The 19,873-nt window shown below is 38.2% G+C and overlaps 1 protein-coding gene across 1 annotated transcript in view; it reads right to left on the minus strand.

Moving 5' to 3' along the window:
* The window catches only part of GABRG3 (gamma-aminobutyric acid type A receptor subunit gamma3), a 584,553-nt gene that overhangs the window by 69,789 nt on the left and 494,891 nt on the right, over positions 1-19,873 (minus strand). The window contains exon 6 of the mRNA XM_046654572.1: positions 4,311-4,448. Coding sequence (XP_046510528.1) covers positions 4,311-4,448 — 138 coding nt within the window. The remainder of the gene's footprint in view (positions 1-4,310; positions 4,449-19,873) is intronic.

Below are 19,873 nucleotides of genomic sequence, written 5' to 3' on the forward strand. Positions count from 1 at the left end.
AGAGCAGGCTTCAGAGCACTCCAGTTTCACCAATAACTTGCAGTGGGCACATTACTTTACCTTGATGAGCTTTGGGTGTCCTAACACCAATCATGTGTGGGCATTGTGAAGTTTAAATGAGTTTGTTCATGTAAAACATTTAAAATAGCAACTGGCATATTATACATTAGCTGGCATTACTGTAGTCAAGGTCATCCAGCTCATGGTGCTGAATTTGAGATGGCATAATCACCAAAGAGCTTTACAGATCTTGGGGAAAGTATTTTACTCACAGCCCCACAGCTAGCTGCCTGAATGGATCTTGCATAATCTAAGATCCTAGGACTCTCCCTGGAAATGCAGGTGAACTTCAGTAGCTGGATCCCCTTCAGGCAAAGAACTTCACAGGTCTAGGACAATCAGGAGAGGGATCCAACCTCAGGAAGGTATTCCAAACACTGTCTTACCTAGGTTTGTTCTTGTGGGTCTCACCTTCTGGGCACATCTGGCCGTAGGGACCCTGCCAGCATGATTCTACTGCAGGAGCATGGATATCAACTTGTTCAGCCCCAATGTTACAGCTGGTAGATGGATACAGCTGTGTTAGTTTCCTGTTGCTGTTATAACAAATGACCACAAACTTAGTGGTTTAAAACAACAAAAAATTATTATCTTACAGTTCCTTAAATTAGAAGTCTGGCATGTATCTTGCTTGGCTAAAATCAAGGTATCAGTAGGGCTGTGTTCCTTTTGAGGGTCAAAAGGCTGTACCTTTTGAGAGACTCTAGAATTAATTTCCTTGCTCTTTATAACGTCTAAAGCCACCGAATTCCTTGGCTGGTGGCCCCCTTCCACCATCTTCAAAGCCAGCAATGTTGCACCTCTCTGTGCCTTTCTTCTGGAGTCACATCTCCTTATGACTCTCTTCTTCTGCCTCCCTTTTCCACATTGTGCCCACCTAGATAATCCAGGATAATCTCTCTATCTGAAGGTCAGCTGACAAGCAACTTTAATTCTACCTACAAGCTGAATTTCCCTTTACCATGTAACGTGATGTACTCACAAGTTCTGGGAATTAGAACATGGACATTTTTGGGGGCCATTAGTCTGCCTAACACAATGACTTATTGCAATATGCCCTAAGAACTGCCAGCAGGATTGTAAATATTTTCTTCTCTATATTAATTTCTTCTTAATTACCTAGTTTGTGTGTGCCCTTTGTTGCCTGCTGGAAACCTGACTGAAATAATCTTTTTTTTTTTCTTTGAAGATCAGGGAAATAACAACTAGTTTTTAAGTTGATGGCTATAATGATCCAGTAGAAATTAATTAAAAAAATATGGTGTAAGAGAGAGGGTGATGTGCTGAAGAAATCCCTGTGTAGTGGAGAACAAACAGGACATAGAGCACACATGGATAAGCAATAGGAGTTCACCTGCAATACTATGGGACAGCAATTGCAAGAGGTGAGCAAACGTGTTGGAAGTTTTCTGATTGCTTCAGCATTCTAGGGATGGTGAGGAGCAAGGTCCCCAGTGGAAAGTCAGGGAGAAGGTGGAGCTGTCAGAGGTTGAGACTGAGAACAAAATAGGAACTAGCCATCTAGGAGAGAGGGAGAATAAATAGACTAGAATGCGCATTTTAATGGAAGTCATATTGCCTCTAACAGGTTAAAAATGTGTTTTTGGTGGGAAGGTGAAAAATCTTGGATATTACCATGTGTAGCCCTCCAAAAGGCCATGGTACATGAGAAAATATACAAGCATATCTGTAGCATCACTATTTCAAGGCAAGGTGACAATGAAAAAAAATATCCAAAAAGACTCCTTAGCAGAGGTGATAATGAATAAAAGGTTGAGAAATATTGGACTAGCACAACATAGTATGTTTACTTTAAGGCTCACCTGAAATTCATGGCCAAGGACTTCAAATGAGACCAGTGATGGAAGTTGTGTGTTTTTATTTATTTATTTGTTTGTTTATTTATTTGCCTCATAATGCTGCATGAGTGCAGTGTGTACTGGGTAGTGGGCTAGATTTAATAAGGTTAGGTTTTGTGCAAAAGAAAGGGGAAAGGGAGCTGAAGGAGTATGCAAAAGAGTGATCATGGTGATGGCTCAAGTCCTCTCCACTGGAGAACAGGATCTAGGGCACTCTGGCCTGTTGCAGACAGGTATGGGGCAGTGGTGACCACCTTGAACCCCTGGAAGCACTAGAAACAAAAAGTGAAAATCCATCATTTACATCTCAGTCCTGTCTTCAAACAGCATCTGATTTGTTGGAAGCAAGTGAGTTCAATTTCTTTAATGCAGATTTACTTCTTTAGAATATATTTTTTGCTTATTTTCTAGAGAAGCCACAGTGATTTATAAGATTCAATATGATGTGAAGTTTCATATATAAATAGGAGAAGCCATATAAGAAGAGCAGATAGAGAACATCCTTCCATCAATGCCAATACATTCACTGACTTCACGGAATGATGTCTTTGCCTTGAACGAGAAAACAAATTTCAGGGAAAGTCAGTTCTTGTTGGTAATAGACTGCCCTCAACTTTGCTTCTGTCTTCCGTAAAATTGAGCATGATATATCTATTTGTTATGCTGGTGTATAAATTCCTAGTTTGTTCATTAATCTCTCTTGTCTACCATGCTTTCCTAGTGAGACTGAGAGCTTCTTGCTGCCAGTGAATATTTTTCATACTTTTTTTTTTTTTACCACAATAACACTTAACACAATAATTGCTGAGACCATTCCTTCTACTCCACATCTCCCTACATTTGCCACTTCCCTGGGCTCCTCTTCTCCTATCATCAATTTCAAAACCCCTGACCCAGTGTGTTCAACTCGCCTTTGTGTTTCCTTTCCTTTAACATCTTCTGAAGAACTCCAGGAAAGGAAAAGCTTGTCATGTCTGACATTTAAATGCTAGAACTATCCTCCCTGTTTGATGAGCCCCCCTTTGGGCTGCCTTACACACTAAAGGTCTGCTAGCTCATTTCAACAATCAGAGAGCAGAATTACATATTAATGTAGGTGACTCATAATTGAGAAAATCATTTTCCTTTATGCCGCCTCCACAGTTCATTTAAATAACTTAAAATCTCCCATTCCTTTAACTTTATTCATGTTTGATATTTAAACACAGATGCCATTTCTCACCTTTACCACCAGGAACCTATAGGGAAGTTTTGCTTTTCTCCATTGATCAAATAGCTTTTAAGACCTTTCTTAACATGTAAATAGTCCTCTATTTTACAATTCTATCAAGAATTTGACCCATTCTTTAAAGATATTTACCGCTAACTATGAAACTTTACATCTTAATTCAATCATCCATGAAACAAATTATTATGGAGTTTTTAAGAGCCAATAAATCATTTATATCAACAAATAATAAGATCAATAGAAAAGCTGATTCCAATCTCATCTGCACCCCATATCCTGCCAGAAGAAAACCAGTTGCAAAATAGTGGACTGTAGGTATAAGTAAATACCAAAAAACAAACAAGAAACCTATTAAAATAAAAAAAATTCAAAGACATTAATAGGTAAAGCATCTCTTTTAACTTAATTATATGCTTTATAATATGCATATAATAATCACTTAATAAAATCAAATAGGTGGATAATTACTATCTTCAATATATTCTAAAAGAAACTCTAAATTTAAAATAGAGTTGCTAGCAAAGGAAAGGAGAAAGCTAGAAATTAAAATTCAAAAGACATTTCACACCAGTTTCTTTTATTTGTGGATTCTCAGTAATTTGTGTGTATGTGTGAGGAAGATTAGCGCTGAGCTAACATCTGTGCGCATCCTTCTCTATTTTATCTGTGGGATGCCATCACAGCGTAGGTCCGCGCCCAGGATCCCAACTAGCGTCCCCTGGGCCGCCGAAGAGGAACGCACAAACTTAACCACTATGCAGCTAGGCTGCCCTAGATTCTCCACAATATTTGATGCTTATTATGTGTGTGGAAAGCTGTAGAACTCTCATTAGTAAAACTGTTATATAAATATGGTCAGTAGTGACTAATCTTAGTTGGGTTTACAGACATAGTACAAACAATCTCAATTCAAAAACATAAGGCAATTCTAATCACCCTTTTCCCATCCCAACTAAAACATTTTTAAAAAAACATTTTCACTTTTGAATCAGTTGTTTTACCTCAAATATCACTTACAAATCAGTTGCCTGAATATAATTGGTTAAAAACAAACACATGAAGGAATTCTACATGAAAGGTATGACTATACAGAGCCTTAGGCATCAGTGGGAAAAAAGTTGGATTTTTTTTTGAGAGGTACACTTCCTTGAGTTAATTCCTACCTGCAGATGTTGTCACAATTTCTGTGGTGTTTTTGAGGCCCATGAAGTCAAACTGATAAAGTCGCCAGGATTTCTGATCAGCGGCTTCAACTGAATTTTTTCTCCATCTATAAATCATTTCTTCTTTGGGGTAGCCATCTAAAATATAGAACAAATATTAACACTTAATGATGTAGGTTTATAAAACGTTAATGTCAAAATTATAATTCTGATCACTTAGGAGTTAAAATTTTAGGTCATATTTGTTGTCCAAATTTTCCTCAAACACACAGAACTCCAAAAATAAATAGGCAAAGGCCACCTAACCCAGAAGGTTTCTGTTGCAGATCTTCATGATCAGCAGGAGATTCCTAGCCACAAGCCTCACCATTGTCTGTGTGGACACAGCACATGGGGAGGCAGTGGTCTTTATTTCTTTCGTCTTGGAGAGCCACAGCTGTAATCAACCTTCATAGAGTAGAGATGCTCGTCAGAGTCTCACTAGCACCCAGACACCGAGATCTAACTGCCTGGCCCATTCCTATCACACCTTCCACCCTTCCTCAGAACTTAGTCCATCCAGAACTCAGGAAAGATGAATTTAATAAGGCAATCACTCTAGGATTCCATAGGTCAACTGACTCTTAGTCTGACATTATCTGCGAATTTTGGTCTTTTCCAGAGACCATTTCCCATCTGGTTAATTACTCCAGGAAGCAAGATGCTTTAGTGTTTCTGCTGCCTTAGGCCCAGTGTTGGCAACCTGCCCCGAGCCAAGTGTCATGGATAGGGGCTCTGCCCCACTCCTGCTGGTGCTGTTACCAGGGGTCTGTGGGCTCCGTGAGCCCAAGCCAGAGATTGACCTGATGCTTGCTTCTCCACTCCTGGATCCCCTCTTCTGAACAGTGCTTGGGACCATATCATTAACTCTGAGCTGGAGCTCCCTGGGCTGGTAGAAGGGCAGACCTGGAGCCCTTGCTTTCTGTGGTTCTGTCCCGTCTCCAGGCCCTGCAGTGAGGTGTACCCCACGGGGCATACCATACTCAAGAGCAGGACTAGATCTCATTTTGTCACTCAACACATGACAGCATTGGCATTATTAGCCCTTTACTGACTCATAGCAGACACAGGCATGACTCTGGAAGGAGGAAACATATGCACCACCTTGATGAGTTATAGTGAGTACAAAAAGCACTGAACTGACAAACATATACTTTTGCAAATATGCTAATAAAGTTGTTGAAAATTGCTAATTAAACATTTAGATCAGCTTGCAAAAACTCATAGACAATCCGCCTTCTCCATTTTTTTCCTTTTTGCCCATCATTGCTAGCTTGGCTCATTTTTTCAAAGACGAAAATAGAGGAGCCAGCCTGGTGGCTGAGTTCTGTGTGCCCTGCTTTAGTAGCCCAGGTTTGTGGGTTTGGATCCCGGGTGAGGACTTACTCTACTCAGCAGTCATGCTGTGGTGGCAGCCCACATACAAAATAGAGGAAGACTGGCAAAGATGTTAGCTCAAGGCTAATCTTCCTGGAGCAAAAAGAGCAAGATTGCCTATGATTTTAGCCCAGGGCTAATCTTCCTTATCAAAAAAAAAAAAGAAAGAAAAGAAAGAAAGACTGAAATAGAGGAGAGGTGTGCCTCCTGCTTTCTGATTGTGGATTGCTCTGTGAAATTACTGTCAACATCGCAGGGACACTTGCTCTCTGCTAACTTGACAACGTTGATGTTAAGGCACTTAGACTCAGCCTGAACAGACCAAACATATTACTTGGCCATTAGCTGCTGTCTCAATTGCCTCATCTCCTTGTTAGACTGTCATAATTAGAAAAGGTACATTATTTTATAATTCTTTCTTTTTAACTTTGTTTTGCTAAACAGTTTTATTGCGATATAAAACTTACTTAATATGCACAGTTTAGTGGTTTTTAGTATATTCTCAGAGTTGTGCAACTGTCACCATGATCTACTTTTAGAAAATTTTCAACATCTCAAAATGAAATCCCACAGTCATCAGCAGTCATTCCCCATTCTCCCTCCTTGCATGCACCACCTGTATTATTCAGTCCTAGGCAGCCACTAATATATTTTCTGTCTATTGTTTGCCTATTCTGGGCATTTCATATAAACGGAATCATGCAACATATCTTTTATAACTGTCTACCTTTACTTAGCATAATTTGTTTAAGGTTCACTCATTGTAGCTCATGTCAATACTTCATTCCCATTTATTGCTCAATAATATTCCATTGTATGGATATACTATATTTTGTTTATCTGTTTGTCATTTGATAGACATTTTGGTTGAGTCTACTTTTATACTATTATGGATAATGTGATAATGAACATTTGTGTACAAGATCTTGTGTCAACCTATGTTTTCTATTTTGGGGGTTATATACCTAGGAGTGGAATTGTTGAGTCATGGGGTAACTCCATGTTTAATATCCTGAGGAATTGCCAGATTCTTTTCCAAAGTGGCTAGACCTTAAAGTCCCACCAGCAAAGTATGAGGGTTCCAATTTCTCCAGATTTTCTCTGATATTTGTGAGTGTCTGACTTTTTAGTTATAATAGTTGTAGTGGGTATGAGTGGTATCTTATTTTATTTATTTATTTTTTTTTGAGGAAGATTATCCCTGAGCTAACTGCTGCCGATATTCTTCTTTTTGCTAAGGAAGACTGGCCCTGAGCCAACATTTGTGCCCATCTTCCTCTACTTTATATGTGAGACGCCTGCCACAGCATGGCATGCCAAGCAGTGCCATGTCTGCACCTGGATCCGAACCTGCGAACCCCAGGCCACCAAAGCCAAACTTGTGCACTTAACCGCTGTGCCACCAGGCTGGTCCAGTATCTTACTGTTTTAACTTGCATTTCCCAAATGACTAATGATATTCAGCATCTTTTCATGGATTTATTGGCCATATATATGTCTTGTTTGGTGAGGTGCCCATTCAGATCTTTTGCTCACTTTTCAATTGGGTTGTTTTCACATTGTTGAGTTTTAAGAGTTATTTACGCATTTTGGGTGCAAGTCCTTTATCAGGTATATATATTTTACAAACATTTTCTGCCATTCTGTGACTTGTCTTGATTCTCTCTGCTTCATTTTTCAAGGAGAGTTTTGCTAGTTACAGAATTATTGGTTGACAGTCTTTTTCCTTCAGAACTTTGAAGATGTCACCTAATCGTCTTCTGCACTTCATGATTTCTGGTGATAAATCTGTTATTAAATGTATTGAAACTTACTTTAAAATGTTACATTGTTTTTCTCTTTCTGCTTTCAAAACCTTCTCTTCCTCTTTGACTTTTCTCAGTTTGATTATGATGTGATAGGAGTGGATCTCTGAGTTTGTTGGAGTTGGCTGATCATCTTGGATGTATAGACTAATGTGGGTTTTTTTGGTCACTTTTTTGGCTGTTATTTCTTCAAATAGTTTTGGCTCTATTTCTTTACTCTTCTCCTCTGGGACTCCCATTAAGTGTGTGCTGGTAATCTTCATGATGTGCCACAGGTCTATGCATTTCAGTATGTTTTTCTCCATCCATTTTTCATTTTGTTCTTCTCACTGGATAAACTCTATTGGCCTTTCATCAAGTTTTCTGATCCTTTGTTCTGTCTACTCAAATCTATGGTTGTAGCTGGCTACCAATTTTTTAATTTATGTCATTGTCCTTTTCAACTTCAGAATTTTTATTGGGTTCTTTTTAGTAATTTCAATCTTTTCACTTCTATTCTCTATTTGGAGAGACCTAGTTGTCACACTTTCCTTTAATTCTTTGGACATGGTTTACTTTAATTCTCTGAATGTATTTAAAATAGCTGAATTCAACTCTTTGTCTAGTACATCCAACATCTGGGATTCTTCAAGGGTAATTTCTACTGATGGCTTTTGTTCCTGTATATGTGTCATGCTTTCCCATTTCTTTGCAGGTTTTATAATTTTTTCTTGGAAACCAGACATTTTAGATAATATATTGTAACAACTCTGGTACCAGAACCCTCTGTCTACTCCAGGGTTTGTTGTTGTTTCTGCTCTTTTTGGCTTTGTTGTTGTTTTTCTTCTTTCTGCTTATTTGTTAGTGACACTTCTGAACTAATTTAGTAGATCTATATTCCCTACAATGTTTGACCACTGAGTTCTCTGTTAGCTTTTTGTTATTGTTGCTTTTATGCTCTTGTTTTTATTTTAAACCCTTGCCTTCTAGGATTCACCTTTGGTTCATTAAAATTTAGTGGTCAGTCAATCATCTGTCAGACTATTTCCTTAGGTGTCTTACCTGTATTTCCTCCTATGTTTTCCAAGGGGATCTGTGTGTGAAGGCATGACTTCAAACTTCAAACAGTTTATGAGATGGGCTTAGCTATAATTTCCAGCTTGCATATATCCTCAAGGCCAGAGGTAAGTGACTTGGGCCTTCTCCTTTCCCTAGTCTTTCCTTGGCATGCACACAGCTCTGCACATGTGTACAGCATTCTTCTGGATCTCCAGGAATTCACCAATACTTTTCGAACTTCTCTGTGATCACCTAGTTCTCTAGGACTTCCTCTTACTTTTTTCTTTTCTTTTTTTCTTTTTTTCGCCTGGACCCTTGTTTGCACCAATTGATATTACAATCTTAGGCAGATGCAATTTTTCCAGAAGATTTCTATTTTTTTCTATGATTCCCTGGGGATACTGCTCTTTTTGCTGAGCTGAGCTCTTAGTTAAATCAAATAGCCACAATATCCAGGGAATGGAGACTTCCCAAGTACTGCTAGTTTTGACAAAATATTGACTGTGCTCTGAACAGAGTTCTTAACAGAGTCCCAAAAGAGGTCAATCTTCTACTTTCATTATGAGACTGCAGGTCTTTCACAGCTACCATGTCACTGAGCTGGGGAGGCAAGGAGAAAGGGAATAGCCCCAAGTTGACATACACAGGTTCCACTGACTTTCTGAGGTCCAGAAATTTTTCCTGGATAGGTAACTTTCAGTCTTATTGGTGACTTTGGTTAATTCATTAGTATTCTGAAATGGTTGATTTTAGTTTCTTTGTCAGTATTTTCACTGCTTTTGTGGGAAAGTGGTCTTTGAGGTTTTCACACCACCATTCCAAGGTCAATCTCCCTATGCCATAATTCTAATAATAATAATAACAATAACAAATGATGGCTACTATTTATTGAGAACCAATAGGCTCAATAGAATTTTTACCTGCATTTTCTATTTAATCTTCTTATCCTTTTCTAGACTGATCTGAGCACTGTAATGTTAAATAACTTACCCAGTGCCAAACAACTCAAAATTGACAAAATTGCATAACAAAACTAGGTCTGTGCAAACCCAAAAGCTTCTCTCAACTTCATCCTACCTGACTTCTCCTTTTATAAAACCTCCATTCCTTTTTAAGTTTGTGAGGACTCCCTTTGCGTCCTCCCTTCCACAAAAAAATTCAATACTAATGTCCTAATAAATTAATATGCAACATTTTCTTTAAAACATATTTAAATTTGAATTAACTGTAGTCTTCTGAAGATGCATGCATTAACTTAAAAGAAAAATTGTAGTTGAGATTCCACAGACAAGGTTAATGGGGAGGAGAATTTCAGTACCTTACTTAGCCACTGAATTCTAAGTCTCCTCTTCCTACTCATCACCACCATCATCATCATCATCACCATCATCATCACCACCATCACCATCACCACCACCATCATCATCATCATATTGCTCTCACATGTAACTGTAATCATGTGCTAAGCAATGTTCAGGGCCTTTGTGTATAGTCAGTCCCATAGTGATCCTAATGATGTAAATATTGCTCTACCCATTTTGCAGACGAGAAAGCTGAGGCACAGAGACACTGAGTAATGCACCTAAGTTAGAGCTAGAGAACAAACCAAGATCATCTGGCTTTAAAGTCCATGCCTTCACTCACTGTACTACAGTGGTCTCCACTTGTTCTGATTGTCCACATTCCCCAAATCCAAGTTCCTCAACTTAAACTATTTCCCTCAAAAATACATACTGTAGGGGCTGGCCTGGTTGCATAGTGGTCAAGTTCATGTGCTCCACTTCGGTGGCCTGGGGTTCACAGTTACAGATCCCAGGTGTGGACCTACACACCGCTCATCAAGCCATGCTGGGGCAGCATCCCACATACAAAACAGAGGAAGATTTGCACAGATGTGAGCTCAGGGACAATCTTCCTCAAGCAAAAGAGGAAGATTGGCAACAGATGTTGTCTCAGGGCCAAGCTTCCTCATCAAAAAAAAAAAAATACTCTATCATGGAAAACACCAGCCACCCTTTTAACAAATCCACTTTTCTCGAGTAGAAAGGTGATTGCTTTCCAAACTGCTTGCTGCCTTGATCTTTGTGGAGATGCAGATAGTGATGGTTCTTTCATAAAAACATCAGTAAGAATTATCAACACTTTAAACAACAACCTATCAGCTGCAATTTTCCCAAAGACCTGATATTAACATCCCTGTTCTTTGGGGGGCATTTTATTGAACACTTCCTACCCTTGAGAAGGCTTCACAGCCATTGATGAGCCCCACCACCATGGTAGCGGTAGTGAATGCCTTGAGCAGAGGTAGATGATGAGCCATGATGCTAACAGGAGTGGAAGCATGGGGCCCCCACTTGCAGGGGCCCACCCAAATCTTAGCAAGCTTACAACGACCTTTTTGAGATGTAATTTTGAATTATTTGCAGAAGGCCTCCTACTCCCACTTGTTTCCTCTCTTTTAATATTTTTGTTATAAGTTTGACATACTGAAATCAACAATTTTTTATTTTCAAATCCATCAGTCATTTCTATATTTACTTTTATATTGATATTTAAGTAATCCTTCCTTAAACCATGCTCAGATAACTATTTCCAAAATTTGATTATAATCATTTTATAGTTTTATTTTTATATCTAATTTATTAGTCATTCTAAATTATTTTGGTCAGTGCCTGTCTACTTGAGCGTCAGTTCTCTGTGTTTGTGTGACATATTAACAAATACTAGTTTATGTCAATTTTTTAAAGAAAAATGCACTATGGTTATAAAAATGAAGTTTTCTTATCAGCAAAGTTAATTCCTAATCTTGTACATCAATCTGTCTATCTGGTCTCATGTTGTGGTGGTGTCACTGAAGTTGGCACCGTGAGGCATGGCCATGGTGGATGAGCCTGCTCTCCACGCTCATTCCTTGGCTGCCATGATAAAGAAGCCCCTCTTCAGGCCTTCTGTGTGGAGCCTATGAAACAATGTATTTTCTAATTTTTGAAGCTAGAAAACAATATTAAGAAAACTCTGAGACATACAAGACAAAATCTTTAAGCTTTACAAGCTTTTTCTGCTAACTTAGTGGTTGTCTTGTTCTTTCATTAAAATGAAGATACTTTGTTTTCAGCTATCATTTCTTACACATACCTCAAGAGATCCAGCCTAAGACCTATATTATCAGTTTGGGTATAATATTCACTACAGTATCCTAAAAAAATCACAAGCCTAGCCATAATGATATATTCCTTTGGAAACCAAATCTGATCAATCTCATTCATTTCTCACCTGACATTTTTTATCTACCTATGGTGAAAACATGAAAATCATTTTTTTCTTAAACAATAATAAAATATACAAAATTAGGCACTTGAAAGAAGAAAAGTAAAAACTGATCAATCAACTTATTATATTGAATAGTTCATTTGTTAAATAAAAATATCAATAATTCGTGGACCAGATATTTACAACATCAGTGGCTGGTCAAATTTGTCATGATTGTTTCTAGCACAATCAAATGTTAACAAACAACAATATTTCCCAGCTAGATAGCATTTTCCTCTGTAAAAATTTCAGGTTATGAGAGTGCTAATTGTCCTTAGATTGTTAAATATTATAAAAACTATACTAAATACGATTTTGCATTTGTGCATGACTGGCCAAGGGGACAGGATAGATGCGAATTCCCTTGGATTAGTATATGATAAAGGCAGCAACTTAAAGTAGCAGAGGGGAGAATGAGTATATGATCTGTGTAAGCCATATAAGAAGAAGACAAATTTGGATCCACTTCTGTACCATACACCAGAGTAAATTCCAATAGTTCTGAAATGTAAACATGAAAAAGAAACAAAGAAACCACAGAAGTACTAGCATAGGAGAAATATGAATGAAATCCTTTATAACTTTGGATTTGGGGAAATTTTCCTAATGATGACTCAAAATCCAGAAGCAGTTAAAAAAACCTCACACATTTCTAAAATTGGCAACATGAAAAACATTATTTAAAAAGTGTTATCACAAAAAAGTACTCTTTAAGGAAAGTAAAAATGACAAATGCCAAATTGGGGAAAATATAGTTAATATATTACAGAATAAGACTAATTACACTAATAAACAAAAAACATATGGGCTGGCCCCATAGCCTAGTGGTTAAGCTCAGTGCACTCAGTTTTGGTGGCCCAGGTTCAGTTCCCAGGCGTGGACTTACACCATTCATTGGTGGCCATGCTGTGGCAGCAACCCACGCACAAAATAGAGGAAGATTGGCACAGATGTTAGCTCAGGGCAAATCTTCCTCAGCCCAAAAAAAAACAAAAAGGAGAGAGAGTGAGAAAGGTATAAAAGTGAGAAAAAGACCAAAAATACAATAGTAAAAACTGGATAAACAGTTAACAATAAAAATGGACCTTAAACTGATAAAAAGACATCAAGCCTCACCAACAATGAGAGAAAGAACTAGAAGGCATTGGGCACCAACATATTATACTGAAATTTATAGCATTTGTCCTGACTGTCCTATACAGACTGAATTTCAGGCTAAATAAAAATTGATTATGGAAGGTTCTTTTCTGCAGGTAAACCACAGCTAACAAACAAAGGAGAAAGGATATAATTATAATATGCCCCTCTGCAGCCTCTGAGGGATGTGGAAGTCCATCTTATCATTGGTAAAGCAGGACAACCAGACATTATGTTCCTTCTGTGGTGATGTGCTCAGAATTCACAAGACTGTCTAAGAAGTATTCTTCTCAGAAGAGTTGAACCTGAAGCTAACCAAAGCTTGAGAGCTAACTGCAAGTTTATGGGAAATGTGAAGAATGCATGACACCATGAGAATATAATCAGCCAAATCTAGGATGTGTAAAATTTGACAGGCAATATGGCCTAGTTTCCATCCAGATAACTAGAGGAAAGTTTTATTGATTAGAAGAGACTTAAGAGAAACATTAACCAAATGTGATGTGTAGACCTTGATTGATACTGATTTGAACAAGCAGACTGTAAAAAAGACAACTGGAGAAACTGGCCATGAGTGGAGTGTCCTCTGTTATGAATGGATCAATATTAACCTTGTGTGATAACGACCTTGGATTAACAGAGGTGCATGTCTGTTAGAAGCACCTAATGAGGTATTTGTAGGAAAAGCCATATGATGTCTAACATCTACTTTAAAGTATTCTTTAACAAATATAGAGAGGAGGTACCCAAAGCCAAAATAACAAAAAGTAGATGTGGGTAACTGGCACATGGGGTTTCATTGCACTTTTTAATCTATAAAAAAATAAAAAGACTGGTAAAATGTTCACACAGTTTGCAAATTAAAGCCCATATTTAGCTGATAAAATAGCTATTTTAAAGCTCAAAAGGCTTATCAAAATAAAAGCATATAATGTCCAAAACAGCAGTACCAACAACCGTAGGGTCTGGATTCAGACTCTGCCATTTACACACTCTGACACTTTGATCCCAGGAAGTAATTAAAATGCTTTTCAGGTCTCAGACTCCTAATCTGTGAAATGTGGATGGGAATCTTACTTCCTAATGGTGTAGTGGCACCAAAGGTTGCACACAATTGTATGTTCCGGACTGAATCGCCCCCTTCCCACGAGTCCAAATGTTGAAGCCCTAGCCCCCAGTGTTTCGGCATCTGGAGGTGGGGCCTTTGGAAAGCAAGTAGGTCACGAAGGTGGAGCCCTCATTATGGGATTAGTGTCCTTATAAGAAGAGACATGAAAGAGATAATTTCTCTTTCCACCAGGTGAGGACATAGCAAGAAGTTCTGCGGTCCTGGAAGAGGACCCTAGCTAGATGCCGACCCTGCCAGCACCTTCATCTTGAACTTCCAACCTCCAGAACTGTGAGAAATAAATGTTCGCTTTTTAAGCCAGCCAGTCTGTGGTATTTTGTTATAGCAGCCCACACTGGTTAAGACATGATACACTGTGCTTGGCAGTGTTCCAGGCCACAGTAATTGCTGAGTTAATGTTAACTGTAATTTTTATTGTAGTACCAAAAAAATATAAAATTACATGCCTCACTCAAAATACTGGATTGAAAAGTTCTTCCCTCTTTGAGCCGGGCTCTCTGGATGGCTCTCCTCTGTGGGTTCCCAGTCCCTTGGAGCTAAAAGCACGGAGCGGGAGGGAGGCTCACTGCCACTGTCAACACGAATGACTTTGGAGGATCCTCTCCTGCACACTGTTCTGCACACCCTGTCTTTTCAGCTTAGGATACGACAGGTCCAGAGGCAGCAGCCTTAAGAGAAGAATTACACTCTGTGCAGTGATTTGTCTAGAGAAAAGTGGTATTTGTTTTGAATGAGAGTTAAGCTCCTTGTCTGTTGCCTTTGACCTACTTGTTTAGAGGAAAAAGAGGAAAGTGGAGAGCATTGATTTAAAAGATGCAGTACGAAGCTGTTTCCAAATGTATTCTTGTTTCTATGCAAGAAAAAGTAAATGCTGCTTTGGTAACTGTGATCAGTTTGTTGTCTGCAATTGTTAATGTGCCCAAGTATAATAATAATTTTCCTGATTTTATCAGAAAAGTTATGTTCTCAATGCAAATGTGACACAAATGCCCCAGAGCTTGTGAGCAGCTTCAGGCATCGAGGACAAATTACCATTGTTGGGGTAGGAGGCCACAGTGTTTAAGAGATATTGTAGAGTCTACAGGACATTGTAGGGGTTACTCGATACTGTAGGAGCTCCTGGATATTGCAGGGTCTACTGCCAGGTCACAAAATCCTTTGTTCACTGTTTAGAAACCATGCCAGTGTCTTCCTTAAAATTCTTCACTCAGAGATTTCTCAACTCAATGTAGTACAGCATTCAATGGTCCTTCATTATTAAATAAAGGCCCTTAAATAGGAGCTTACTGGTTGTTGCTTAGTTTTAACACATTGGTTACCTGGTTTCTAGATAGTAGAAAGCCTCTCTTGGGACTTTATCTTTTTAAATAAGATGGGGTGGTCTAGAACAATGTTTTTAAAACACTGGGTCTTTGGAATCAATGTAGTGGATCATATCCAGGATTTTAAAATAAAATACAAAAGAATAAAAAAGAAAATATCAGAAAGCATCATACATAGTCCAAGTAAATATTATTTTGTATTATTTTCAGTATGCGCATATACGTATATGTGTCCTGATTCTGGAATGGGAAATGTATTTCCCCAGGAGACTTGGTGTGAGAAATTTGAAAGCTACCATCTAGAGGTGAATTTGAGAATTCAGTGCCTTCAGGAACAGGGAAGACAAATGAGAGAGGCCAGGGGATGAACTGGAATGAGGGGGATAAAGGTGAAAATGACCTGCAGCACATAGCCTTGTCCATAGCAGTGTCCCCCACCCCCGCAAGAATCTGCCCAGTCACCAAATACTTTGGCCTTTCCAAAAATGGCAGAAATGGAATTTTGTGTAAAATTTCCTTTTATTTATTTATTTTTTGTGAGGAAGATTGGCCCTGACTTAACATCTGTTGCCCATCTTCTTCTTTCTGCTTGAAGAAGATTGTTACTGAGCTAACATTTGTGCCAATCTTCCTCTATTTTATGGCTTGACAAGCGGTGTTAGGTCTGTGCCCAGGATCTGAACCAGCAAACCCTGGGCCACTGAAGTGGAGCATGTCAACTTAACGACTACATTATCGGGCCAGCCCCTAAAATCTCCTTTTAAATGTTGATAGCTAACTCAACTTATTTTTTTTAACAAGCAAAGTATGCCCATATGACAGATTCCACTGTAGGGCATCTGTTGGTACAAGGTGAAGGTTTAAAATTGTGATTCCCTTGGGCAACAGCAGTCAGATTGGTGGGAAGGTAGGAGACAACCAGAGATCTTTGGCCTAAGCTTACTTTTGAGTTACCTTTCAGGGTATCACAGCTTTAAAAAAGGTGAAAACACAAGCCTCGATGTGATTACATCTTATTCTCTTTAGTGATTCTAAGAAGAGTATCCTCGATTCTTGATCCCACCAAGTGGAAGAAAAATGAGCCCAGTTGAGGCAAGTAAAGGCTAGTATGGCAGCTTGAGGTTGGCACCTCGCTCACCAAGTGCCTGAGACATCATCCTCTGGTCATCCTTGCTTAGTGCAGTCTGGGAGGACACTCACAGGCTCGGTGCTTGGGCATGTGTGTGTGTGTGGCTTCCTAAGTCTTCTGAGGTTTAATCTCCTTACTAGTTATAAAAATTAAACTATTCACAAAGAATGACCCATTCATAAATTTGAAATCATTAGCTTTGTATAATTTTAATAACCGAGATTTAAAAATTTTTAAATGAAAATTTAAGAGTGCTGGCATGGCATGGGAGAAAATATTTGCAAATTGTGAACCTGATAAGAGAATTTTATCTAGACTATGTAAGAACTTTTACATCTCAACAATAAAAAGGGAAGTAATCCAATTAAAAATAGGCAAAGGATTTGAACAGATGCTTTTTCAAGGAACATATACATATGGCTAATAAGTACATGAAAAGATGCTCAATGTTATTAGTCATTGGAAACATACAAATCAAAACTGAAATGATATACCACTTCATTCCCACTAGGATGGCTAGAATAAAAAAAAAAAGAAAATAGTAAACATTTGAGAGGACATGGAAAAAACCCTCATAAACTATTGGTGGGAATGTAAAATAGGATAGTCACTTTGGAAAGCAGTTCGGCAGTTCCCCAAAATGCTAAACATATATAGCACTCTTAGGTATATACCCAAGAGAAAAGAAAACATACATTCACACCAAAACTTGAATACTAAGGTTTATAGCAGCAACAGTCATAATAGCCAAAAAGTAGAAACAACCCAATGTGCACCAACTGATGAACAGAAAAACAAAACCATTTATTGTATGACTCCATTTATATGAAATATCCAGAAAGGGAAAATCTAGAGAGACAGAAAATAGATTAGTGGTTGCCTAGGGCTAGGGGCAGGGGTATGGGGAGTGACTGCTTAATGGGTACAGGGTTTCACGTTGAGGTGATGAAAATGTTATAAAATTAGATTGTGATGAGGCATGATTCTATGAATACACTAAAGACCACTGAAATGTACACTTCAAACTGGTGAATTTTATAGTATGTGAAATGTACCTCAATAAGGTGGTTTAAAAAAAAATCCTACAGTAGAGTAAAAATACAGTGTGCTGGTAACCCCAACAGCTGTTTGAGGGGCAACAATGAGCGCGTGAAACTGGCCCCATTTCTCACTTACAGGTAGCTGGTTGTACTGCACACGCGTGATGTGAACAAAGCACACAGCTCTCAAGTCCTCCATATGGGGAGGGGTCCCTGGATTTGGTGATCCTGTCAAAACTGAGCCCTATCCCTGAGAGGAGGGATGGGAGAGGGCAGTTTGAGCGATGTAGTGAGCACCTAGCTTTTCAGGAGCAGTGGAGCTGTCAGCTATTACTCTCAACTTTTCATCTCACTTCCCTGCACAGAGCTTCTAAGGTGCAGAGCCGCCCCTAGCAACCCCAAGAAGAAATTCAGGAGCGGTGCATAAAATTGGCAGCACGTCTCAAGAAGATCACACAGGCGTGATGACAGAAACCTCTGACCTCTGTCAATTTCCCCAGCTGCTGTCTAAAAGTGGCCACCACCTTGCCCAACGCCCCCTCCAAAGTGCTGGGGAAGCAAAGCGGAAAGTGGCAGGCATGGTCACGTAGCATGGTTTAAATACCTTACTTTTGCACATTTTCCCAGGACCTCTTCCAGGAGCTTCAAAGGAGCCTGTGCAAATGAGGGCCAGGCAGTTGAAGCTTATCGTCTTCGCAGTAATCTGCCTCTGGCTCATTGTTAAAATTAAGATTTGTTCTCCAGTTATAGTAGTAATTAACACAAATAATTATACAGAAAAACTCACACCATTTGAATTCTGATTGAAATATCTTAATTTTCAAATTAATTATGGAAGGACCAACATCTTTGCAATGTTGCATCTTTCCTTTTAGGAACATATGCATCTCTTGAAGGACTTGTTTTAAGTTCTTCAATAGAATTTTAATAATTTTCTTCATATATGTATTATACCTTTAATGGTAAAAATATTCCTAGAGTGTATGTTTTCTTTTGCTTTCATTTTTTTGTCTAATGTAAAGAGGTATTTTTCATTTATAGTTTTACACAGATATTGATAATGTAAATAAAAGCTATTAAACCTTATGTATTTATTTTGTATTAAGCTCATTTCAAAACATATTATTGTAATCATTTCAGGTGAATGCATTATTTTTTTAAATATATGATCATATCATCTGGAAATAATGAGAATAACAACTTTTCTAATATTTCTAATGCTTATTTTTATTTCCATCATACAATTCCCTGAAGTGATGATAATATCCCTGATGCTTGTTTTGTGTGCGGCATCTAGTATTTCTTCCTTTAACACATGCTTAGTGTTTTTATTGAAATATGCTACTGAATCATGTTTTTAAAACTTCAATATGTTCATTTAATGAATTATTTTCAAAGATATTCTAATGTTGCACCAGCATCACATTTCTGGAGTAAATTCTAATCAGGTGTATTGCTCCATTTTTTAAATAAATTGCTGAAGTAGGTTTGCCAGTATATTATTTAGAGTCTTTGCAGGTTTAGTAGGATGTTAAATTGTGGTGTGCCATGATTTCAACATTTTAGTACAAAGATTACTTGAAAACTGTCTCTATTGTGTGATAGCAGAAGTAACATTGGAATAAAACACATTATTCCAACAGTACAATTTTAATTAGAATAATGAACATTGGTTTCTTGAAAGTTTTATAGACTTCATCTCTAATACTATATATAAGACTAGGGTCTTAAAATAACATTTTATTGAAGTAAACTAATATACAGAGAAGAACGCATCAAACATACTCAGTCTGATGGATTTACAAAATTTAATATGCCCATATTCCCAGTGCTCTAATCAGGAGACAGAATATTGCAGATCCCAAAAGCCCCTAATGACAACCTCATCCCAAGGGAAACCAAAATCTTTATTCCCACCACATTAACTACCTAATCACAGCTCTACTCCAACACTGACACCCCAATTTATAATCCATTGCCTACCCTTTCACAGCACAAACATGGTAGGCCCTCAGGGCTTCCTCTGTCTCCATTTAATTGTTCCCTTGTTTAAATTGTAGCCAACAGCATGACTTCTGACAGGAGCAATTAATTTCCCCTGCTTTTGCAACTTACCTGAAAAGAATTAGTCAGTGCATTCACCTTGTGGCTTCTTTTTAACACTTAAAAATAGTAGCTCTTTATGAATCACTTGATTTATTTTTCTTCAGTTATTAGTCCTTTAGTGCTTTCTGAGTC

This window comes from Equus quagga, chromosome 2, assembly GCF_021613505.1.
Source record: "Equus quagga isolate Etosha38 chromosome 2, UCLA_HA_Equagga_1.0, whole genome shotgun sequence".
NCBI lineage: Eukaryota > Metazoa > Chordata > Mammalia > Perissodactyla > Equidae > Equus > Equus quagga.